This window comes from Fistularia commersonii, chromosome 17 (genome assembly GCF_037954325.1).
Source record: "Fistularia commersonii isolate RoL2024-O1a breed Wild chromosome 17, RoL_Fcom_v1.0, whole genome shotgun sequence".
Classification (NCBI taxonomy): Eukaryota; Metazoa; Chordata; class Actinopteri; order Syngnathiformes; family Fistulariidae; genus Fistularia; species Fistularia commersonii.
In genome coordinates this window covers 14,292,451-14,317,427 of record NC_141300.1, presented here as the reverse complement: position 1 = coordinate 14,317,427, position 24,977 = coordinate 14,292,451, and the positions used below count along the sequence as shown (strand labels likewise).

General features: G+C 48.0%; 1 protein-coding gene across 9 annotated transcripts in view; it reads right to left on the bottom strand.

Moving 5' to 3' along the window:
• LOC147225293 (SH3 and multiple ankyrin repeat domains protein 3-like) overlaps nt 1-24,977 on the bottom strand; it is a 69,460-nt gene that overhangs the window by 36,406 nt on the left and 8,077 nt on the right. For 8 of the 9 annotated variants that reach the window (XR_015107382.1, XR_015107385.1, XR_015107383.1 and 5 more), the window contains exons 5-9: nt 22,561-22,638; nt 22,145-22,211; nt 21,377-21,606; nt 20,042-20,211; nt 15,049-15,230 (exon numbers count right to left, since the gene is read on the bottom strand). Coding sequence is in view for 5 of the 9 variants with exons in the window: in XM_086163376.1 (XP_086019502.1) it covers nt 15,049-15,230; nt 20,042-20,211; nt 21,377-21,606; nt 22,145-22,211; nt 22,561-22,638 (727 nt within the window). In the remaining 4 variants the exon portion in view is untranslated. The remainder of the gene's footprint in view (nt 1-15,048; nt 15,231-20,041; nt 20,212-21,376; nt 21,607-22,144; nt 22,212-22,560; nt 22,639-24,977) is intronic. The other variant, XM_086163373.1, reaches the window with a different exon arrangement.

The window sequence follows — 24,977 nt, the reverse complement described above, 5'->3', positions numbered from 1 at the left end:
GCATTCATTCATCATTAACTGCTTCCGCCCTGTGCTGTAGGGTCGCCCATCCCAGCCGGCTTCACCCTGGACCGGTCGATGGCGGGGCCGTATATAGAGACGTGCAACCGTTCACCCTCTCATTCACATCTCTGCATAAATCGAGTTCTCCAACGAACCCCCTGCATGTTTTGAGGCTGTGGGAGGAACCCGGAGAACCGGGAGGAACGCCACGCAGACACAAGGGAGAACATGGCAGCTCCACTCAGTGCTATGAGGTGGAAGCGCTGACCGACGACAGGTGATTTGACAAAAGTGCTCCAAGGTGTGCATTAGCCACTAAAACGTCTAAATGATGGGTTTATCATGCGTGTTAAATGTCAGTGTGTTGCAGGTGGACAGGCGCTCATTGGAGCAACAGCTCACAAGGAGATGTCAATCTGTCCTTCCTCTCGTCTCCGTCTCCTGACCCCTCGTGCTATCATGGATTCTTACATTTTACAGACTTTTCCTTTCTCACGTCAAAGCCTCATTCCATGTACGGTATTCATTTGGTGTAATCCATTGCATATCATTAACAGGACGTGTATGTGTGACCATCCCCTGCCTTTTCTCAGGACCTTTAACTTCCCTACTTCTAGCACAAAATCACAAACATGTCGACCCGTTGTTCTCCCCCGTGACAGCAGAACCTCGGTCACTGACGTAAGTTCGTCCTCATTTTCATAATTGGAGCCGCACTGCAGGTTGAGCAGGTGGGATGGATTGTGTTTATGCATGACATTGAAATCTGTTTCCCGGAGCTGTGGGTGTTTTTGCTGAATTTGAGATGGCAGATTTACACGACTCCGCCTTGTGAAGACAAGTAAGGGACATTGCAGATAAAAATTCCAGCACTTTTTTAAGATCTGATGGGCCGGGAATATCTTTTTTTTTTTTGTTTGTTTTGTCACGATACTTTATTAATCCCTTGTGGCATTTCTCTGCATTCAACCCATTGTGGATGAACCATGAGCAGTCGGCTGCCTCTCAGTGTCTTGCCTCTCGACAGGAATCAAAGCGGGAATTTAGAACGGAGCAGGAACCTGCAAGTAAACCTACAAAAGTATAGTTCGTTGATCTTTTTCCAAGCAGTCCGGATGTTCAAGTCTTCTCGTAAAGTCTTCAGCACAATAACACCCCGGACATCGTTGGATTTAGATGTTTCCTGATGAATATATAGCAATAAGTCCGGCACAGCTTTTTCCAAAAAAAGACCAAAGAAAAGAAAGAACGCAAACTTGCATCAAAGTTCAAGGCCCCATAGCAGCACGATCTTTGTGGTGTGAGGACACTGCTTTGGAGGAAACACAGATGGAGGGTCCAACAACTCACTTGAACTCAAACTGCTAGTCAACCCGCTTTCCTGCTCTAACTCTCCATCACGGTCAGAACCACCGAAGACGGTATTATGTTACCCGCGTGAGCGGTACATATCGGCCAAATACCAGGCTGAAAAGGTGAAAAGTGGAAAAGAAAACTTCCCGTCACTCTTCTTGCACTGGCACTGCCTTTGAAAATGCAAAGATCTCTCTGAATATCAGCTAAAAGGGAGGACGTAAATACCTCTGATTCTCCCTTTTGATGAGCAGAATTAGGTAGGGAAAGAAGTACATTCAGGTACGAGTTGGTGACAAACAGCAGAAGTCACCAGTTTGAAAGGCAATCAACGCCTCAGCGGGACAGCGGCATCTCTCCGCGGCACGACAACAGGTCAACTGCATCTCAACAAGCAGCGGACCTGTCACAGCCGCTCATAATCACCTCCACGGGTGAACGAGGAGGCGCAAGGCACAGCATATGCTGGCATGCATGTGCATACAGCTGCGGTGACAAAGTTAAAAAGGCAGTGCACGTTGCCTCGGTGTGTAAATTAATGACAAGTTTGATGCGCGTTGGAATCATAAGAATAAATAAACTCACCAAAATGTGAGGATAAAATATGTGTTTATCGTACCGGATCCTTTAGCTATAGTAAACATCTGCTTGGGAATCCAAGAGGGATTCATTTTGGAGGTCTTGGTCCTTATGGCTGGTGTCCATGTTCAGAGGAGCGGTGCCGCTTCAAGTCCCTTCGACGAAGACAAGAGCCGGTTGGAGGATTCTGATCCTGCAATGAAGGCCTCTGACAACCATCAAGAGCTGGTCTTTTTAACCTTTTTTGCTCCTTTGACTCAAGAAATGTAGTCACAGGTTTGCCTGCTGAACTGCTGACGGTCTGGCTTTCGAATCATACGCCGGTGAGTCCCTCCGAATCCCACTCTGCCACGTGGAAAATACCATGCATACATCTCAGTGCCAATCTGAAGCTTTCCCCTTGCCTGGAACTACTGCACCAGGACTCCAACATATGGTTGGGCTTTACTTTTCTTCATTTGGAATACTGAATTCATTTAATTTGAAGACAATCGCTGTCCTAAAATTCGGATTTCTGAACTGATGATCTTGTTATTCTTGCTGACTTTGTTTAGGAGCAGCAGTCCGGCCTTGACGGAACCCGGTTTATCTCAGATCTGAGATCCCGGTTGGTCATTCCAAGACCTTAATGCTTGAAGCTAAAGAAACGGCATCCTACTTGGACCCTCATCAACATTAATTATAATTTTGAAGCAAGAAGCAGACATCTGCCAGAGACGTGGTGAGTTGCATTGGGGAATCGGCGTACCGATGACAAAAAGGGATTTACTGATACGGAGCATCGGATCATGTGTTGTTTAACACACAACATGTCGAAGCAAATCATATGTAACAGTGGAAATGTAATAAACTACTCATTCTTCCTCCCCCTGCAGGAACATGAACCCATAGTTTTTGAGTCATGCGAGGCCGCTCCAGCGGGGACCAATGAATGGTGTGATTTAGCCAGCATATCCGAAACTCTGAATTTCAGATGAACCGCAGAAACCTGCTGCAAATAGCTGGGACATCTCTTGAAAAAGTGTGACAGTGAAATAAAAGAGTTAACACAATGTGACAAAGACAATCCATCTCTTTCAAAGGAGCAACGCGAACCTTAATTGAACAGGCAATTCCCATTATTCTCACTTCATATCAGTGCTATCATCCACCAGGGACGGGATGGGAAAGGAACTGGATCGAATATTGAAAGCAATTAAAAACGTGAGCTTGGAGGAAGTGAAAAAAAAAAAAAAGACAGCTCTCTGTTTACCAAGATTTGCCTAATGAGGGAGACGGTTCAAGCCAAACTCCCGGAATCACAACCAGGTGCTGCGTTCTGTTCTATACAGGCGTAATCCACGGCCTGTGGGCCAAACATAAAGTTATATCATAATTGAACCACAGGTATTTTGCTTTTCCCATGAACTCCAAATTTCGTTGCACTCTGTAACAAGTCTTGAAATACCTGCTTTCCCCCAATGGATGGCGCACTCCTCATACACAGACCTGTGTCGGACTGAGGCGTATTACTCTCTGAAATGCGATCAATGCGGTTGCGTTTGCCTGATATGACAAGAAACTGTTGCGGTTCTCAAAGAATACAATATGAGCCATTACTTTGTCACAAAGGATGCTAACTATGCTAGCTAGCAGTCAACACAGGAACGGCAACCACGGCTCAGGGGTTGACGGCTAATTGACGAACACGCCACATACATCGATTCAAGAGTCGAGTGCCAAAGTAACGGCAGGGGGTATGGACCCAATCGCGACACCACGGCTCCATATCAGCTGAGAAAGGATTCGTAGACTCTACTGAGGCCCTGGCAGCAGGTGAACACTTTGTAATAGCAGAAAGCAGTTGAAGCAGGGGAATCGGAGACAGGGGCGCAAAGACGGACGGGGTCAATCCGAGAGATCTCACGTGCCAAACAAGACAAACTGTTTGCCGAGAAGGGAAAGACGACAACCTAACGAGTCCACCCTGAGCCCCGGCCACGGGCGGCAGCTGTCCAGGTGGACCAGATCTGCTGACGAACCGAGGCGAGTTTTATGCTGGTGTTCAAATTAGCCATGATTCCAAACCTCCGGGGGACGGCGCATATGGTGCTGACGTTCTTTGGCTTGACCTACTTGGGTGAGCAGACATTCAGCGTCATGACCACCAATAAAGATCCATTTTAATTGACCAACACCGCGGCTCCACCCCAAGATTTGCCTGGACAAAACTACCTCCAGACTTTGAGGCACTGGCAAAAAAGGAAACTGAAATGGAATGCGAGTTTCTGTGCTGTGTTAACAAATTGTACAATGAGCCTTGCAGATTCATGCTTTGCTAAAAGGCCAAATCCTTACATGTCATGACTTTACGTGTACGTCTATCTATGTCATTTATATTCGTTCACACAAATACTTCATCCATCTGTCTGCTGTCAAATTTTACAGCCCGTCATGGCCTGTGAGTCATCAAGTTTGCTGACCCCTCAGCTAAACTGTTCACAAAGGTCACCCATCATGTGACTCTGTAAAACATCTAGTTCTGGGCTCTGCATCTGCTGGGCTTAACATTAGATATTTCGCATTGAGCCTGTTGGCAAAGGAGGCTTTAGTCCAGTCAGAAGGCAGCCAACGCATAGCCAAGCACACTATAATAACTTCTTCTGTGGCCAATGTGGAAATCTGAAGTCTGAAGAGGAAGCTGAAAAATCTGCCTGGAAACTCAAGCAAACTCCAGTCACCTTTGCCAAGTCACTGCTGAGCTGCTGCTGAAGAGGCTCCCCTGCCAGAGGAGTATCTCTTGATCTTGGGTGGTTACTATGCACACATGGCAGTACAACTTCCCAAGTCCTAAGTACCGGGAGAGCAGCTTCTGGAGCCCAAAAGGAAACCATGATCACATGGGGGTTCTAGATTCTAAACTAGCCGAGGATCAGCTTTGTTTCCTTGATCCTGAAATGAACCCATTGCTGCACTGATATGACGCAGCAAGAAAAGCATACATGTGGAAACCATCGGTAGAAACGGGGACGGATACATCCCACAGTTCAGAGTTCCAGTTCGGAGTTCCAGTTCGGAGCCCTGCAGACCAAGGTGGTTGGCCTGCAGGGCTCCGACTGTGAATGAAGGCGAACCTTCGAATGACTTCAAACAGGTGCTTGTCCATTAGATAAAGCAGCAGAAACAACGTGAGAGAAGGACACGCAGCGACCGATGATACTGATACGAAGCAACAAGTTTTTTCATGTTCCAGCACGCCAACTCATGAACCAGGAAGAGAAAAACCAGGGGTTTCAGGTTCTCGGACCACCAAAAGCAAATCTAGTGAAGTCACAAGACAAACTCAACCGACTCGGGATACTCAGGTGTTTCTTCAGATTGTACACGTACTGACATCGAGCTACTGGAAAAAATAGGTTGAAATGGGGTTGGTGCTTTTGGCAACTTAGAGGCTCAGAACTCCCAGGCCGTTTCAAAAAAACAAAACAAAACATGCATCTCCAGGTGTCATGGTGAACATCCTGCACTAGAACAATTCCGCAAAATAGGACTCTGATTTGCGATCGGGGAGCATTGAAGGATATTCTTGGGCTTCAATCGTTCTGGAATAAAAAATGCTAGTCTGAGCTTCTCCACCCTCATCCTCCCCGACAGAGGTGGAGAACCACCTCTGTAATTTCACAATAGATCGATTAGCATCTGGAAGAGACCGTTCGAGGAAAACTATCAGCCTGCAACATTGAACCAGAGCGTGAAATGTGGAAAAAACAAACAAAAAAAAAAAAAACTGAGGGCGAGTCGGAGAGCCCCGGAGGGAAGAACAAAGAAAGCGATTTGACAGAAGCTCCAATCCAGTGAAGACAAAGAGGGAGGAGAAGCGGCTGGAGACACAGACAAGTTGACAAAAGGAAAATTTATATTTTCAAACCTGACAAGTTTTTATTTCCTTTTGGACGTCCCATGAGTCACTTCCAAAGTCTTGTCAGCTACTAAGGTATTCATCTCCACGTGACAACGAATGTGTGTTTGCCCTTGGTTGAGGCAGTCACGACTCTCGTTCAAAAATAGCACCGGGGGAAGATGCAGAGCTATTTTTAGTCTTTACACACCCTGCCTGCAAGCTCCAATGCACCCCCGTCAAACGTCTGCGTGTGTGTATGTGTGTGTGTGTGTGTGTGTACACACATTCTTGAATTCTTGCTTTGCTCTATGCCATTGCTTTTAGCTGAGTCAGATTACTTTCAGTGATCTCTCCATCTTTATTTTTGACATGCCGAGTACACTGTCTCTCACACACGCACACACACACACGCACACACACATACACACACATTTGTTCATAGGCAACAAAAGGTGCATCTAGCAGCTTGGCTGCAGACTCAAAGGGGAGTCTGATGGCGTCCTGCCACTGATGCACTTACTGTGATTCAGACAGGGGCGCGGTGGAGACGAGTCACGGACAAAATACAAAATACAGACAGATTTGCATTAAACGCCGATCTGATTCGTCTGCACCGAATGTGACGAGGCTGCGAGCTCAGATCTTTCCTAGCATAGCTTTGAACGGATATAATAAAAACTCAAAATACATTTGAATAATTGAGCAGCTTCATCAACTAGCTTAACTAATAACTGGTAAAAACTGATTCCGAAGTCAAATATTTGCTCATATATTGCATTTCTTTTCCCAAATATTTCAATTGCTCAACAATAATGTCGAACTTCCATTTCCTGTTTCTAGTCTGGGCTCCAATAACAAAGGGGACCCGGATCATTGCAGCGTTACTTTCTCCTGGATCGGCTGCCTTCTGCTCATGATGCCTTCAATGCAGTGATCAAATCCTGCTGATGTTGTGCTCTATGTGAAACTGCATGTGACAATAAAAGGCATTTCTTTCTTCGTCTTACGGGTAAATTTGTGTCTCTGCTTTTGCTTCAAATCAATCCTGAAGGGATTTCAGCGTTTGCGGGGAGTTTTGTTCGATCAAAATGGGGATCCACGTGAGTCGATGTGACCAAATATCCCTTCATTACAAAAACACCGACACGGTTTCTTTTCTTTGAAAAAAAAAAAAAAATTCACGGGATTAACGGTACGTCCTCATTAACGGTGTGTGTCGGAGGCTACGTAGATGTGTGAGAGAACGTTATCTTGTGCGGGAAAAGGTGTGTGACGGCGGAGCTGTTATTAGATTTTCGTACCGACGCTCTTTATTAAACCCCATTTCAATCCGACGATACGGACACGCAGAAGAGTCGCGACCAGAAGGATAAAAACACACACACGAATACACACACACACAGTGTGAGGCAACAGACAGATGTATTAATCCGATATACAAACGAGAGCGTACAAGTGAACCCGTGCCGAGGACACGAGATGGAAAAACAAGAACCGTGAGACTTTCCCTGCCTGGGAGCGAGAGGCGAGGGGAGCAGGACCACCAGCCGGTCCGCGGTCCACGAGGAATCCAAATGAAACAATGAGTAAAAAGCTTCTCGTAAACGCCCGCGAATGCGGACGCCTCCGTCGGAGAAAGGAAGGAGGCGGCGTGGAGGGAGGACTCTAAGTCTGGCTCGGAGGGATGCCTCCTCTCTAATCTCCTCCCTCCCTGCCGCGCTTCAATGGCCCTACATGAAATTCCTCTTCTTTCATTTTGCCTTTCATCGCCCCCCTCCTTTGCTTCAGCCCTCAGGTGGAGACAGAAATAGACTCCAGACTCCCCGAGTCATCCTCGGCCTTTCTTTCTATTTTTGACTCCGGGAATGAGTAGTAGCATCTCCGAGTAAACACACGAGAGGGCACCAGGAGATCTCGCATATCTCATCCCCCGTCGATTGGAACTATCGATCGATCGGCTGCCGTCCGGCCATTAATTTCCCCGGATTGTTTTTACATCGGCGATGCATCGTTGATCGGCGAGTCACGGACGACACGGTGGATCAGAGCGACTACAGAGAAGATGGTGTTTAGGCCGAAGGCACATAGAAGAATACGCGTTGTATAGTTCTGGTAAGAATCCTAGAGCTGTTTGTTTTTGTACAGAATTCCAAAAAACCCCTGCAGTCCCCCGGGGCTCAGAATGTCCCTCTCCATGACTTCTTTTGGGATGTTTGTTCTACAGAGACTTCTTGCATTTTGGTAAACCCGTGTCCAGACCCGCGGTCGCTCTTAGCTTGTTCTGCAAGATCCAACGCTCGGTAAATGAAACTGTGTTTGGAGAGCACGGGTCTACATTGCAAGCGGGCACGCGCAGAGAAACGCAAGAGAGCCCAAACTGGGTGAGTGGACGGACAGAAGGACAGGAGGACAGGAGGACAGGTGGCCACCAGCAGGAACCTGGTAGCCTCTTTGGGCGGGACTTTGCACCCTGCTGCTGTTCTGATTGGACAACTAGAGGGAGCGCTCTGACTTAAACGTCCTTGCCTAGGGCTAGTGAACCAGCCCAGTGCCAGAAGTGCACGCACACACACACACACACACACACACACACACACACACACACACACGTGAAATCCTGAGAGTGAGACTGCCCTCAGGTTTGTACCGTGAAAACCCCACGTTCTCCTGGCAGACCCGCTAAAACTTTCCACGCTACGCTATGAAGCAGCTCCATCGTCCTCCAGACAAGAGCAGTGATGGTGGAACAGGAACATACAAACATCTGAAACCTGAAAATAAGACAAATGAATAGAAGCACCTTGCTCACGGCAGCGCTGTCATATTCATGGATGAAAACCAACAGCAGCTTTCTGAGCCAAACCCTCGGTGATATCTACATCCCAGGAGAACTGACCTCCAACATTTTGAGTATTAACTTTTCCAACTCTGATACATTTGGTGAGAAGAGACAAATATTCCTTCATAATGTGAATAATATTAGGAATTTATTGGCTCCTTTTTTTTTATTGTGATGTTGAATGTTTGGCATTGAGGATCCTGATTGCAGCACGTCTCTTGCTGGATTTGCCACGTCGGTCATGTTGGTTTTATCTCACCGTTTGTATCGGCATCCAATATTTCTGATGTTGGATCGGCACGAATTCTGATGATTCTAATGTTTGTAAATGAGAAAAAATTAAGATAGCGCAAGAATTCTGCCTTCTAACCCGTGTGCGTCACACACACCAGACAATGTCAGGCCAAAGTTCTGTTTTCATCAAACAAGGATTATTACGTTCTTCAAATGACAAAAAGCAGAACCTGCTGGAGAGAAGAAGTGCGATGCAACGCGCACAAACTTACAAGAAGTACACAACATCTGCCCTGCAAGGCCTCCATCCAACACCTCCAATCAAATCCAATGAAAGGACATTGAAATCAGAACGGCTTCTTTGCTATTTTCGGAGTTTCCACAACAGCCGACACGTGGAATTCACTTGAAAAATCTATAAACAACACAGCGACGCTGTAGAGCGTAGGGTTATTTACGTGCATAAAATAGTTCACTCAACCTTTGACAGAGTGTGTGTCAGTCATACACAACTAACTTTGACATATGACATCTACAAATATCTGTTTTTACTTGACTTTATCTAAAAAAAAAAAAGAAATCCTTGGTTATTACGACAGCTGGTTGGTGAATTCTTAAGGTGGCTTTTTATGTAACTTGTGGAAGGCAATTACACACACACACACACACACACACACACACACACACACGCGCGCACACAGGCACGCACAATATTATGGAGATTCCAGGGTGGGAATAACAAAATAAAATGACTAAAAGGAGGAATCAGTGACTTCTTTGAAAAATTTGAAAAGATTTCTCTCTCCAGGTGAAGATCCAGGTTGCAAAGCCCATTGAGGCTGTTGCTTAGTAACAGGAAAATACATATATATATCCTGTGAAAATACAGAATATTGTAAACAAACATTACCTCAAGCAAAACCAACTGGCTTTTTTTCTCATTTAAAATACGCCTGTGACTTTTTTCCCATGTCCAACATTCATGTCTAACGTTGCGTGAGAAGAAAACGATAGGTTTTAAAACACATCACACAACAGAGAGGGTTTGCAGTTTTAAACCATACACTCACTGATCCAGTACAAGTGAGGGGCCTTCTATGTGTGTGTGTGTGTGTGTGTGTGTGTGTGTGTGTGTGATACCAGCTACAGCAGTAGCTGTGTACGCCTGCATGAAGGAGGTGCAGGAATAATGCATTAAAACCTAGTTGTGAATTTTTGCAACTCCAACTAGTGCAGGTATCCTGCTTTGGCCAAAGCGGAGTTAATATTCTGCACACACGGAGCACAACCCACCCCATTAATCATGTTTGTGAATGTCTAATCTCAACGTTACTTGCACTGGTTTCATTTTCATGGCTGTCTGCAAGATTTATAATGGCGTTTGGAGCAGGTGCATTGAGTTTGTGTGATTTTGTGTGTTGGCTGAAACCCTTTAATGGAGGCCCGTTCAGAGACGTGTCAACTTGTTCAGGAGAAGGAAGCCCCCACGTGCCCTCACGTGCGCTTTAAGCTCCCACGAGAGAACAAGCATCTCCATACATGCACATCCCCCTCTGTAAAAGTGTACTGATGTTTGATCTGGGAAGGTCCACACACTTGTTGGTGAAGGATTGAAGTGCAACTTAAATCCCCCCCTCACACACGCACACACACATACACACACACACACACAGGTGGAGGCAGAAGGCCTCCCACATTGAGTTGGGATCTGTCTGTCTCTGCATCTGGGGTGTCAAATGCACGGCCCGCGGGCCGGTACTGGCCCGCCAGCGGGTCCAATCCGGCCCATGGAATAAATCTACCAATTGAAAAAACAGACATAAAAATCATGTAGTACTTTTTTTTTTTTTTTTTTAAATAAAAAAATGTTTTCTGCTAAGGTTCCATTGTTTTAGTCGGTGTTAGCAACACGGCACAACACCATGTGACTCAGAACTTACAGCAGATGGCAGCAATGCAGCTTTCGGGTCTCTAAATAGCATTTTTTACTTGTTGTTAGAAATGTACCCGCTTTTCCGTTGGACCCGACACCCTCATCTGCAAGATGTCGTTGTCAAAAAAGAGAAAAGTTGACGGGGTTTTCCAAGAAAAATGAACCAGTTCTTATTTGTCTGTTTAGGTTGATAAGAAACCTGTATGCTCGGCGTGGATGCGACAAGTTTCGGTGCCACGATGACACTCGCCATGGAGAAAATACAACAAAATGCATGCAGAACTGAGAGGACAGAACTGATGCATGTATTTTTTTTTAAAAGGAACAGTTTCATTCAAGATTTTCCTCATTTACCTGTTCTCCTATACACTAAAACAACAGAAAAATTTGGACTTGGTGTTACTTCTAGGTAATTAGACTATGATTTCACGGGTCCAAAAGTGTTTGACACCCCTGCTTTAGATCATCTTACAGAGTGTGGTCCAACCCAATGACAACTGGGTTGGGATTAGGAGCTTTAGGAATAAAATCTATATAAATACAATCCGAACTGACAATTAGGGCTTGTTCACACAACCACGTTTTGGGGTAAAAACCCCAAACTCTGGTTGAGTCCGGGGCCTCCATCTACAGTGAAATCCGTTTCATTTATTTTCTAAAACACATGTGCAGAGACTCAACTTTTACAGGAATGAAAACCACGTGGTGTTTGCCGACGTCCTGCAGACAGATTTGATAGAGAAAGCGAATTAAATGCCATGATGTAAGAAACAGAGGGAAGCGAAACGATGACCGAGCTTCAGTTTCGAGTATTTTAGAGCTCTGAGGAGGACTCTGAGGAGACGCCGCCTCGGCCACTGCTGGAATCGTGGAGCAAACACAGGACGGGATAGCAAAGCGCGGGCCTTCTATGAAGACTTGCTGCTCAACTCCGTTCAAAACCGCGTATGTGTGTCTGCCTCCATAAGAACACACACTTGCCACAGCATGTGTTCAAAAGTAAGACGCTACATTCAACTCTTTCAACTCCACTGCAAGTGCAACTGAATTTGGGGAATCAGCAACATATAGATGATGCAAAGGAGAAATTTCACAACGCAACCTGCGACCACTTGCCGATTCAGGTTTCTTTGCGTGACTATCATACATTTAAGCTAGACGATGTGTTGGCGGGCGGTATTTTGCGCGGAAAAAGCAGCCGGTGCCATCAGACGGACGGCTTATAGACAAGAGTAAGATCAAGAAGCTTCAGTGTGACACTGGAGTGTTTGTCCCCCGGTGTGCACATCCCGCTGTTTGTTACCTTTGCAGCTAAGATCTTCTATTACGGCGTGAAAGTGTGCACAGAGCTTGACCAGGTTACAGTGGTACATGTGTTACCATGGCGACGGGACGTGGCCTTTGGAGAGACTCCATCAATGAAGGGAGAGACCCCAAACAAACACGGTGGTTGAAGGAATGGCTGAGAATACCAGGGGGGGTTAATGAAGTGGAGCAAGGAGATCATCAAACACACACACACACACACACAACAGGACCTGATACTGACACGGGTGTGCTCACATACACACACACACACACACACACACACACACATATATATATTTACACACCGCATGCATTTGGCGTTTCAAATCCATCCACAGCGCAGCTGATCCCAGTCCACTTACTGCCACAGTCAACTGACGCTCTAGTCCACAATTACAACTTAACTAGATTCTAGAAATAACTAACTTAAACCTAGATGAGTGAACAAATTAATCTATAACAGAATGTTTACCTTCGTCTGCAGTGCCACTGGAATCGCTGTCATCCTCAAACCACTGGGTGTCAGCTTTGAATGATCACATGAATGACATATAACTAACAAAGCAAAGTGAATTATTTCACATGAACTCAGATTATTATTCCTTTCGAGTCAATAAAAGGTAAAGGGAGTGAAGCTGAAACGATCTGCGGCGTCAGATCCTGTCCGTTCCCGCTTGCAGGGAACTGATCTGCTCTCCAAACAGCAAAAACAACAAGAATTGAGGAAATCCTTCCGCTACCTTAAAATAGCTTTTGGCAATAAAAAGCCCTCATTGTAAAAAACTAGCTGTTTCACTGCTAGATCTAAAATTTGTTGTTATGGTTTTTTTAATCTCTAAAGCAGATAGGAATATTTTGCTGCAAGTTCCAAGAAATAAACCACCATTCCAACATCTAAATGTTCACACAAGACAAGTGGGCCGAGTCTAAACCATCTCGTTCGGCTTTGTGCTTCACACCAGGGATGAATGAATGGAGTGTAGTTGGATTTACCCTCTGCGCCTGGATAGTCCTCTGCCACTGGAAGATGCAGAACACATAAGGAGTTAAACATGAGTCTTTGCAGCCGTTCCCCCAGGACGAACCTACGGCACGCACTACGTGTCTCGCTACCTGGGCAGGGATGCAGATCTGAGTGTGAGACAGACAACCACCCGTGCTTTTTCACGGATTCCCAACTGGACGCTGGATGCTAAAGCTAATCTCTAGGCAGGGCTGCTAGGCCACGTCACCGCAGGGTCACACTCTCACACCACGGGAGTGGGGGGGTCAAATACGGAGGTTTACCCAGAATGATCTCGTCATACAGATGCTCCTCTGTCACGGCGGCGGCTTAAGAAACAAATAAAACTGTTAAAAGGAGGCTTCCAGTTAAAAGGATCAGGGTAGGAGTGTGCACAACTAGATGGAAAAAAAAAACAAAACTTCTGTTTTTTTGTTGTTGTTGCCCCCCCCTCCCCCTCACTGCATGCTTGAGTTCTCCATCGCGCACTGGATGCGATTACGGCGCGCCGATTCGGCTGAATTAATAATTAAGGATAACAAGGGACATCCATCCCAGAGGAGGTTGACTTCGCTGCGGGGTGAAGTCAGGGTGAAGCCCCTCTTGGACCGAACCACTCCAACACTTAACACCACGCACATTTCTTCTTACAGCCCTGACGTCCTACATCCCGAGCTTCTTTGAACGGCGCTCATGGTTTGCGGCGTCCCGGGACAACAGACGGACGACGGCTGCCACATAGTGATGGTTACGATGGCCAGTGTTGCGTAACAGAGCCAGATGGTTAGCTTGGCTGACGGAGCTGGCAGCCATGTGACAGCAAACTTGTTTCCTGCACGGCCAACATGAAAGAATGGCACATTCTGTGTGTGTGTGTTTGTGTGTGTGTGTGTTCATGCACATTCACACTGATGGCAGCGATACAGATTCAGCCGCAGCAACAAACAGCTACTGACAGCAGATCCTTCCAGCAGATGGAGGCTCTCTGGCTGCTGTTGAGTCATCACATTCAGCCTCACAAAGGCTCCTAACTCCGCTCTGCCTTCAGTTTAACAGGAAACAGCTGATAGTTTGTCTGCGTCTTCTAAGTGTAACCCGGACTGGAGACGGCGGCAGGTCTGAGGAGGCTTTGGAAACACACAAACAAACCGGGGAGGGAAACCAATCTAGGAGAGGAAGACAAAACTTCCACACAAGCAGGAGGAGAAAACCGGATTCCATTGGAATGTGACGGAAGGGGAGGAGATCTGGAGATATTTTGACCAGAAAAAAAAAAACAAAAAAAAAACAAGAACTCAGGTGAAAGTTCTGTGTTGATCCTTGAATCCCAGAGGGGCAGAAGATGTTCTCCACCTGCACTGAGGATGCAAGAACCCTTCTCGTGAGGAGGCCTCTGCGGGTGGAGGTGGAGTGTGTTCGGGGGGGGGGGGGGGGGGGTGCCAGGTGTCTGTGGACGGGTGAGGAGAACTGATGCTCGGTGAGAAGCATCTGAAGATGCCAACGTGGACTTTGGAGGGAGCGCAGGCTCAGAGAGGACGGGGGTCTGAACGGGGCCAAGACACACTGAGGTGCAGGAGAAGGGTGCAGGGTGAGAAGAATATTATGGACTTTACCTTCCAGGTCATTACTGTCATAGTCTTGAGTGAAGCATGGATGGAGACAAAAGCACACACACAAACACACACACACACATACGCGTAAGCCGAGCTGATATTCCTCGAAGCAGGACGTTTCCATGAAAACCTTCAAACCCAGAAGCTCAGATAGACAGGACCTTCAAGGTGAAGGGGTTACATAAGCGCCTCTCAGCCAGAGAGAGAGGGGGTTCTGTGTTTGACAAGTATCTTCTGCAGGAAAACCACACACACACACACACACACACACACACATGCACGCCGCTCCACTGGACGACTTACCCTTGACTCTTTCCCCTCGGTTGAGCTGGATCTCCCCCTCCCCCTGGGGCGTGTAGGGCTTCACCACGATGAAGGTGCGTCCCGGGACGGCGCTGTAGAGTTTCCGTTTGGGCCCGCGGGGGCCCATCAGCACCGGGGGGGCGTGGTGGGGGGGGCTCGGGTCCCGCTGCACGGAGCCGGGGCTGTAAACAAACACATAGGTTACCGTGGTGATCCCCGGCAGCTGGTAACTGAAGCCCGTGGTCACAGACATGGCCTGAAGACCCCCCCCTCCGGCCGAGAGGGGGGGCCGGCAAGGATTTCAGAAAGGTCCCAGAGCTCCAAGCAACAGTCAGTGTTCCATCGGAGAGTCAGGAGAGGAGAGTGCGGCCCCCCCTCCTCTTCCTCCTCTATTCCCGCTCTTCCTCCCCCTCTCCTCCTACCTCCTCCTCCTTCCCCACATCCCAACCCCGAGCGCTAAGAGGGATGGCACCGTCTCCTGGTCACAGGTCCGTCCAGCAGCCCCCCCTCAATGGCAGGCGTCCAGGGCGGACCCCCCCCCCGGACAGGGCCGCTCGTCCGTCCCCATCTCCGGCTGCAGATCTCTGCTGGGGAGGGAGGCTGTGTTTACTCCCCGACTCCCGCTCCTTCTCCCGGGAGTCCCGCCGCATCTGCCTCTCCTCTTCCATCCACCCCTCACACACATACGCTTGCAGACACTAGCATGCACACACACACACGCGCACACACACACTCTGGCAACGCCGCCGCCGCCGCCGCTGCTGCTGTTGCTGCTGCTGCTGCTGCGCTCCGTGGCTCTCCTCCCCTTTGACAGCTCGCTCACTCTCACACTCCAAATGCCTGCTCTGTGCATTCTAGCCGTGCGCAAAGGCGCACACACACACACACACACAGACGCACACACGCACACACACACACACCCCTGATAGCACTGCACCTCTGCTGCCATGGCGTCCGCCACCAAGAGCATGTCACCAGCACATTGCTAACACACATGTACGTGGTTGATCTGCTGCCTGTATACGTGTGTGTGTGTGTGTGTGTGTGTGTGTGTGTGTGTGTGTGTGTGTGTGTGTGTGTGTGTGTGTGTGGTGGGGGCACAAAGCTTCTGTACATTAGCTTTAATTTTTGCTCCTCCCTCGTCCCCTTCACACTGAATCCCATCCCTCCAATTCTTTCACTTTGATTCTGCCCTCCTCATCCTTCCCCCTTCCTCAGCAGTGCCTCCTCCTCCTCCTCCTCTTCCTCCTCCTCCTCCTCTTCTTCCTCTTCCTCCTCCTCCTCCTCTTCCTCCTCCTCCTCCTCTTCACCCTCCCTCCTGGTGAGCTCTCCACAGCAGCACCAGAGCTCCGCCTCTTTCTCCATTCATCCCTCTGTCACTACAACTGTTGCATTCACATCATCACACCTGCAGGATCTGATGGACTCAGAAGCTCAATCCCTGACTTGAAGGCAATCAGGACCAAAGGTATCAATTGACCGATTATTGGCGGCCGGAAGCTGATTCCCTGCTTCTCTCTAACACACACCTGGAGGGACTGGGATTATGGATTACAATCTCGATTAAAGTCGGATTATTTTGCTATCACAGCGTTTCTTTCTGGCCTTTTGCGGCAAGACTGAAAATCAAAAACATTTACATTCTTCAACCCTAACCCTTAGGGTTAGGGTTATTTTTCCTTTTTATTTTTCCTTTTATCATACTATTGTGCACTCATTACCTCACTTGTTACTAAGACACGTATAGTTTTATCACTTGTTTACTAAGACACTGTATAGTTTATTTTTATTTCTAATTCTGCCTTTTTCTTTTTATGAATTATTACTGTTATATTTGCTGTAACTCTGGCGCAACAATTTCCTTCGGGATTAATAAAGTTGTTCTTATCTTATCTTATCTTATCTTATCTTATCTTATCCTTTCTGAGGATCTCCTCCACGCAAACACTGTAAACCGCCATCAAACACGCTGCCATGTCAACACCCACCGCAGGGATGCAACAGAGTTCATGGATTCACCGGGACTTCTGAAGTAACTCGTCTTCACCCATCGTTCAAACCATTGTGACCCCCCTCCACACCTCCACACCTCCACACCTCCACACCTCCACACCTCCACACCTCCACACCTCCACACCTCCACCCATTCCAAGTCCCTCCTGTTTCCAAAACAGCACCACATGGGTTGGAGGGGCGTTAACTTAACCCTCATATTATGTTAAGGGTCAATTTGACCCATTGGATCAATGGGTGAAATGGGTCAAATTGACCCTTAACATAATATGAGGGTTAATGTCCGACCGCCAGTGAGGGCCGGGCGGACGTCTCCACGTGTCGGACGGGGGGTTCCGAAGCAAAAGGTGTGGATAAGGAAGGAAGGAAGGCAGCATTTGAGGTGTTTTGCGGTCCAAACTGTTGGTTTGCTGTTCGTTCATTCCTCCGAATGACTCCGTAACTTTACTTTCACCAGCATCCGTTTGTATTTGATTTCTCATCAAAAGCAACGAATTCCATCTTCGGCAGAAAAAGTTTGTTATTCTGCCGACCAGTGCTGGTTGTTGCTTCGGAGCGGGGGATATTAAAGATTTACGAAATAAACATGAAAGCGTGTTTGAACAGGTAATGAATCCAACAAACGGAAAATCCGCTTTAGATCCGATCACTGTTGATATGGCGACCGCCGTCAGTGAATCCACTGATGGCGAGGTAACTTAACGCCCGGCCTGCACAGCCGGGTGAAATACTTGGAAATAAAGTATTTCACCTGCCCACATCACATGCAGGCCAAGGGAATTAAGGGTTGCAAATGCTATGAAAGATGTAATAAAATAAAGCTGCTGGGATGCAGCAGCTTCTCACAGAATAGCCCTGGATTCTGCATCCGATGATCCTGTCTCTCCTGTTTGGTCGCATCCGGTATTTGCTTTCCAAACGTGGGCGTGTCTGGTCGTGCAGGAGGATCGTAGACCCCGGTTGAAGTGGAGGCGCGTCTGTTTGCACGGTGACGCTTTGCCATCGCAGTTTGAGCAGGCTTAACCTCGTAAATACGCTTTTATAACTTGCTCCGGAATTTGTTGTGAAATTGTTGCGCAGAGCGCTGCCGAGTTTGTGAGTTTTTTTTAGCGAAGCAACAAGTACCCGACTACATTAACCTCCCGCCCCCTTTGCCTCCCCGACGATGCCCCGCTGTCTTCACCGACCACATAGCAGTTTTATGCAAACGTAGAATTAAACTCGATAAACCACTCCTGACATCAACATCCCATCATCCCCGTGGCGACGTTCAGAACTTCACTCCGGAGTTTCGTTCCCGATCAGTTGTGGATTTCTCTGTCCGCATTACAGCTGCTGCATTGCAGTCACACAGGTAACACAGGTGTGTGTGCTGCAGACCAGATCTGTGAAAGGCAGGTTGCCTTCTTTGTGCACCTCTTCACACAGGAGAACCCTGATTTTATAAAAAAAAAAATAATAATAATTGACAAACGGAGGTCTTTTTAAGTCCTCTGAGGAGATGTTTATCTGTCAATCAAAGGGTAGAAGTGCAACCTGGGTGCAAAGTTGCATCCAGGATACCAGATTCAGCTTTTCCAAACGCTCCCCACACACACACACACACATGCGCGCACACACACACACACACACACACACACACACACACACACACACACACAGTGAAGAAGCGCTCACTGAGGTCTCCAGAGTGCAGGTTAGACTTGGAGAGCAAAGGCTAGGTTCTGTCCAAGATGGTGTCAGGTAGCACACACACACACACACACAAACACACACACACACACACGGCAGTGTGCAGCAGCCCAGGATCACATTGAGCATGTAGTCACCCTCTTAAAATAATCGTCTAAGTCATTTTTTCAGATTTTTCAGGAAACACAAAAAAACTGAACCATTCGACACACTCTTGACACGGGCAATTTCTACTAAAGGGGTAAAATAGCACAATCTGTTTAACTGAGGATGTAGGCAATTTTGACAGAGGTCGCCAGCATCATGAGGAGATGATTTAGGCAAAAAAAAAAAAAAAAAAAAATGTTGTAAAAAAATGACTTAGGCGATAATTTTAAGAGGGTGAGGGTGTGTTGTAAGTTGATGACACCATCAGAATGAAGAGCCTAACAAACACAGTGCTGGTGAACCACCTCCATCCGCCTGTCAATCATCCTCGTGCCAGCGAGACGCCCGTTTGACGATCGCCGAGGGGAGTTTTGTCTCGTTGCCCGGGAGTAACGCCTCAATCCTGAGTCTGCAGACTGATGGTTCAATCCCCCGGCAAGATGTTCTGACCTGAGTGGCCCCTTGAAGATGCCATTAATCATGGGTGTAATTTAAGGAAGTTCCCGGTCTGTCCATATCTCTCTCTCTCTCTCTCACACACACACACACACACACAGTGGCCTGACTTCTGATTATTTCCTGTTTTGTAACTTTTCCCAGCAAAATTCTTATAAATTCCACCTGCCTGTTTTGGGGAGAAATCCTGGAGAAAGTGACGCTAAGTGAGGTTTTCCTCATTTGCAAAAACTTGCTAACGATCAGTGTGTTGCGACGTTCTATCTCCATCTCTCCATCTGTTTATATCTGCTCCTTTAAAATGACTTCCTGTAGAAAAACGGCAACAAAAATCCCAGCGGTTTACCATCCTCTGAAGAAACACATCATTACGCTGCCACGGAGACGGACACAGAGATACGGCTAACGAGGTCCCTCCAAGTGCGTGATGACAGTAAATATATGCTTTCCCTCTGATCGATGTTCTGGCAACTTAATTCCCAGCGGTTGACGGCGGCAGGGGTGGCGGATCGGGTCAAAACCCCTGAACGCGCACACTTTTCCGCTTTTGAAACCCAGTTCAAACATCACCGTGAGTTTAAAAACCCCAGCATCGGGACAAAAAAAAATCCCAATTTTTGATGAAGTATTTCAATGAAGAGCAGACGTGCGCGGTGAAGCGGGTTGTGTGTAAAAGCAGACCGACCTCAGCCGTCCCCGGGGGCCGTGGCCGTGAGGGTAGCCGTGGCTGTGGGATCTTCTGGGCACGGGCTTGTCCTCCTCGTGCAGGTGATGCAGTGAAGGTGAGCGGGAATGGGAGGACCTGGAGCTGCCGGTGCTCTGGAGGCTGCTGTCGGGGATCTCGCCGTGACGGCTCTACGGCGGAGAGATGAGATGAGATCAGAACAACTTTATTTATCCCGAAGGAAATTGTTGTGCCAGAATTTCAAGTAAAAACATAACAGTAATAGATAATAGTACAAAGGAGGAAGAATAAGAATACAATGAAATATGAATTGTCTTAACTTTAACTGAGGAGCAGACCGGTTGGAAGGCACATAGAGAAATTTGCTTTTTTTTTTTCTTTTTTTAATTTGATTTTAAAAAAAAGCTCACTGAGATTGGTCTCTTTTCAAAAGCAACCTGGCTGATAAAAGAAAGAAAAAAAAACAAGCAAAAGGTACGACAGAAATACCGGATGTACATTTAAAGAAAAAAACTGCTTAACTACTAACTTCCTTTAGGAAGTCGGACGGGTAATACTGGTAGATCGCATGACATTAAAAAAAATATATACATCAGCCTATCATTCATCCTGTAACCTGACTGATATGCAGGGCAGCCGGTCAGATGACATCTAATTTTTTTCTGACACCGAGGTCACTGCGCATGCACAAAAAAACAAGCTTGTCAGCAAGTTACCGCCAACTTTTAGCCCTCAGTTTTTTCTCTTAAACTTACAACAGGGTCTAAAATGAGCGGGGTAGCCGGACCGAGTAAGAAGACAAAAACGTATCACTTTCTTACGGAATAGGGAGAACTTTTTTTTTCACGATGACATTTTCAAAGTGCGTTCGCCTCATCAGTCGGTCTACCATCGCAATACCCAAGATGGGTAATGCGGGGCCGCATTTTCAGACCGGCGGTGGAAAATACCACACGGACGTCCCGCCGAAAAGCGAGCGAAGGAACTAAAATCCCATTTGTCCGGACAGCTGTCGCTTTTCACACAACAAACTTCAAAAGCGAAGCAGGGTTCAATAAGGCCGTCCGTCAGCAGCTACTGTGCAGCTACTATGATTCGAATCACTGCAAGTCATCAGAGTGAACGTGAGTCATGACAAAAAAACGTTATTTTGTGTCGTGCAACATTAGCTCATGCGGTTATGCGAGGTACATCAACATACATTGTACGTTTAAAGAATGTTTTGCATTTTTCTCATGGGTAGATCATTTGGTTTGGTAATTTTATAAGTAGCCCGCATGCTGGAAAAGTGTGATCGCCCCCGCTTTAGGCGGAGCCGGCTGCCGGGTGTCGTACCTCCCCGAGGCTGCTCTGCTGCTGGCCCAGAGCGGGCAGGCTGCGCAGCGAGGGGACCGGCGAGTGGCCCTGGCGCCCACGCGTCTCCCTGGGGCCCGGGCCGCGGAGGTGGTCGTGGTCGCCGTTCAGGTTGTTGTCGCTGGCGGAGCGGAGCAGTGAGCGTGGGGAGGGCATGGGGCCGGGCACGACCCGCCGACGGTTGGTGTAGGAGGGCGTCTCCCTGAAAGGCACTGACAGGACACAGAAAGCCGTCGACCCAGATCGGCAGCTGCGGGAACCGATACGACTTTTCGCCTCTCTTCGAACGGACTTCAACGGAGAACGTGGGAAATCAAATATTAATTTATTGAAGTGGACGAGGGAAGCTGTTGTAACGGAGCCAATTGTTGGTACAGATTACGACAGAATGGGTTTAGCCGTCTGCCAGCGCCGGCCTCGGGGACCGGCCCGGGTTTCATCCGGGAGGCGCGGGTTCCTCGCCGAGGATTCAGGAGGGGACGTGTTACTTCCCGTTTCCACCAGATGGCAGAGGTTTTCCGTGAGTGCGCGCTGCGCCGGGATAGATCCGGCGTGCCGCTGATACCATGCAGACATGCTTCCACCCTTCCACTACTCCCACATCCAGCCATGCGTCCTGGTGGTTCCACTTCTCCACCCCCGTGTCTGTCTGTCTGTCTGTCTGTCTGGCTGTCTGGCTGATGCAACATTACTGCCTGCGCCGAAAACACAGAGTGGGCCTCTGAGATCTTACCATATCTGTCCGCTTACCAACATCTGATGCTTTGTGGACCTTTATGATCTCAGCCAAATCAAAGTTCCCTGCTATGATGGCCACCTGGATATGGAGCAGAACAGAGAGGTCCGTCACATTTCCGGTCTCCGTCTGAGTCATCGATGCATATATTTTTTCAGATTCGATTAAATTTTGCGGACGAGCGGCCGCACTGTGGCTGCTGTGTGTGTGTGTGTGTGTGATTGTGTGTGTGTGTGTGCAAACAAATTAAGTTTGATCTGCTGAGGAAATCTGTGTCGGTGTCAATTTCACAGACGTCAAACGCCGAGCCTGTGATTCAGACAGAGCCCGGAGGGGGGGCTGAGCCACCGCGCGGTGAAGTCGGTGCGGCGCCGTTGTCACGACGCTCTCGGGCTCGGTGGCGCACACACACACACACACACACACACACCTGAAAGGCAGTTTGGCTGTTGTAGTTCTTGATCTCCTTGTTGGCGCCTCGGAACAGGAGGACTCGAGCACAGCTGTCCTGGATGGAAACACACACCCTGTGTTTAAAGATCATTGTATACCAGTCTTATAGTGTGCAATATGTGTAACACACACACACACACCCCACACACACACACACACATACACACACTGCCACCACTAATTGGTCTCCCTGTACAGGGTGTGTGTGTGTATAAAATACACTGCAGGTCCTGGAAGATGAAAACGCTCCAGACAGAATGTAAATCTCAGATCCCACAGAGTTTCAGGGGAAAACAAGAAGCTTCGGTATAAATATATAAATCATGAGAAACAGGAGGGACTTGATCAGGTGGGAATCGCGTAGACGGGAACACGTGGTTCCAGGAGATCGCCCTCCGCACACGGAAACCAACCGCCGTGATCAGAAGGGCCAGCAGATCAGGAGAATTCGGGGGACAGCGGTCGTCTGCAGGACCCGCATCGGGACGTCGGAGGTTCGGGTGTCGGGTGTGACGGCTGCAAAGCTTCGGCTCCAAGGAAACAAGTTGAAACCATCAACTGCGGTTAGAACGAGAAAGCGTTTCCCCGTTTCTCCGGAACACGTGCGGCCTTGAGAGCCGAACGGACCCGAGTGCATTCATACGAATACGAGTGGAATAAAACTGTTATGTTGTTGAAACAGAAGTGGATTTTGCATATTTAGGTATGAATCGCTCGATGTCAGACATTAACAGAGAGGATGTCTGCTTTCACGACGGGGTGACGAGAACTTAACGCTTCAGGACCCGCTGAGTTTCGAGGAGAAAATGAGACCGACTGAAATGACGAGACCTCTTTGCGATGGTTTGTCGCTTATTTCTTTGTCTCAATTTCACTCCGACCCTCTTCCCCGGTCCAGGCGTGTCCGGCCTCCTCGACGACTTTGAGGAAGAACACGTCCATCTGGACCTCGGCTTTTAAATCAGTTCCTCTCAACTCCCTCTGACTGCGAGTGGCTCCTGGCTGATGGTGAGGAGGGCAGATTTGATCCTTCGTTTCCTGGTCAAAGACGTTACAAGATCCACATCATTTTCACCCGTTTATGCCGCGGAGTGGAAATACTTCCATTCAAATGAACGAACGTCCTCCAGGGACATCGGGAACAACGTTCAAAGGCCTGACGGCGGTGCGTCCACGGCAGAGGAGACGGTCCTCCCTGGCGCTAACCGCTGCTTGAAAAGGCTAAGGAGCTGCTAGCAGAGCCGCTAGGAGAGTCAGAGGCCATCTGGTAAACCCCGTCCCTGAAGAAGACCGTTTCAATGGCGTCCAGACTGGACTTCCATACTCTTCCCGGGCAATCATTTGAATAGATCTCCTGCGCTCGCCGCCCGATGAGAGATGAGCCGATGTGCGGAAAGCAAGCCGAGCGCGCCGGCGTGGAGAAACCGCACCGCGCAGCGCCGGATCGCCAGCGGTCCGGCACATTTTGTTTGATAGACCCTCCGCCGGTGAAGAAGTAGAGTCCACGCGTTCCTTGAATGATACATGGAGTTTGAAAGCAGCATTCTTCAAGCGGCCGAGGGTAAGGTGACACGTCCTGCTTCAAATTCACTCCCTGGCTCTCCGGTAAAGATGGCTGCCCCTGCAGTAATACTCAAACTCAATTATGAGACTCAAAGCGGCGCTAATCTATAATGACTCTGATATAAGGAATGGTTTACAACCCCCCCAAAAAAAACATTTAATTACATGCTCTATTATGTATAAAAACACCGACACTTTTTGTACAAGCTAAACGTACAAAGACACCTGGGGGCAAGAAACCGCCGCAGATTGATAAACGGTGCCAGCCCTCCGCGCCGGCTGTCGGCCGGTCGATATATAATTTAACAGCGAGCGCGGAATTAACAGGACGAGCGAGTCTCGATCCATGAGCGGCCCGGCAGTCCAGGCTCGACACTCGGGCGACCCGAGCAGGACATTCAGATCATATCTCTGAGGTTTGTACAGTTTAACTGCACAACTAATTTATTCAATCACCCAACGTGTTAACTCTCAGAAGCACATGAATCATCATGTCTGACGGCGCCGACTAACATGGGGGGAAAAAAAAAAATAACCCGCAGAAAGAAATTCTAGCAGAGCTATTAGCACTGTGATCTACTCAGCTGCTACCAAAGCAGCATACGCTCGATTTTACACTCACACACACACACACACACACACATACCGGAAACACACGAGACTGGCCTTTTAAATGTTAAGAACATCTTAATGCACTGACTCTGGGAAATATTTGAGTGACACTGATCACTGTGTACCAGAACCAGGGGGTTGTCAAAACAAATGTTAGGTTAGGGTTGACTGTCAGCATAGCATTAGGGCTAATCCTCACTAAAGGATTAGGTTTAACCC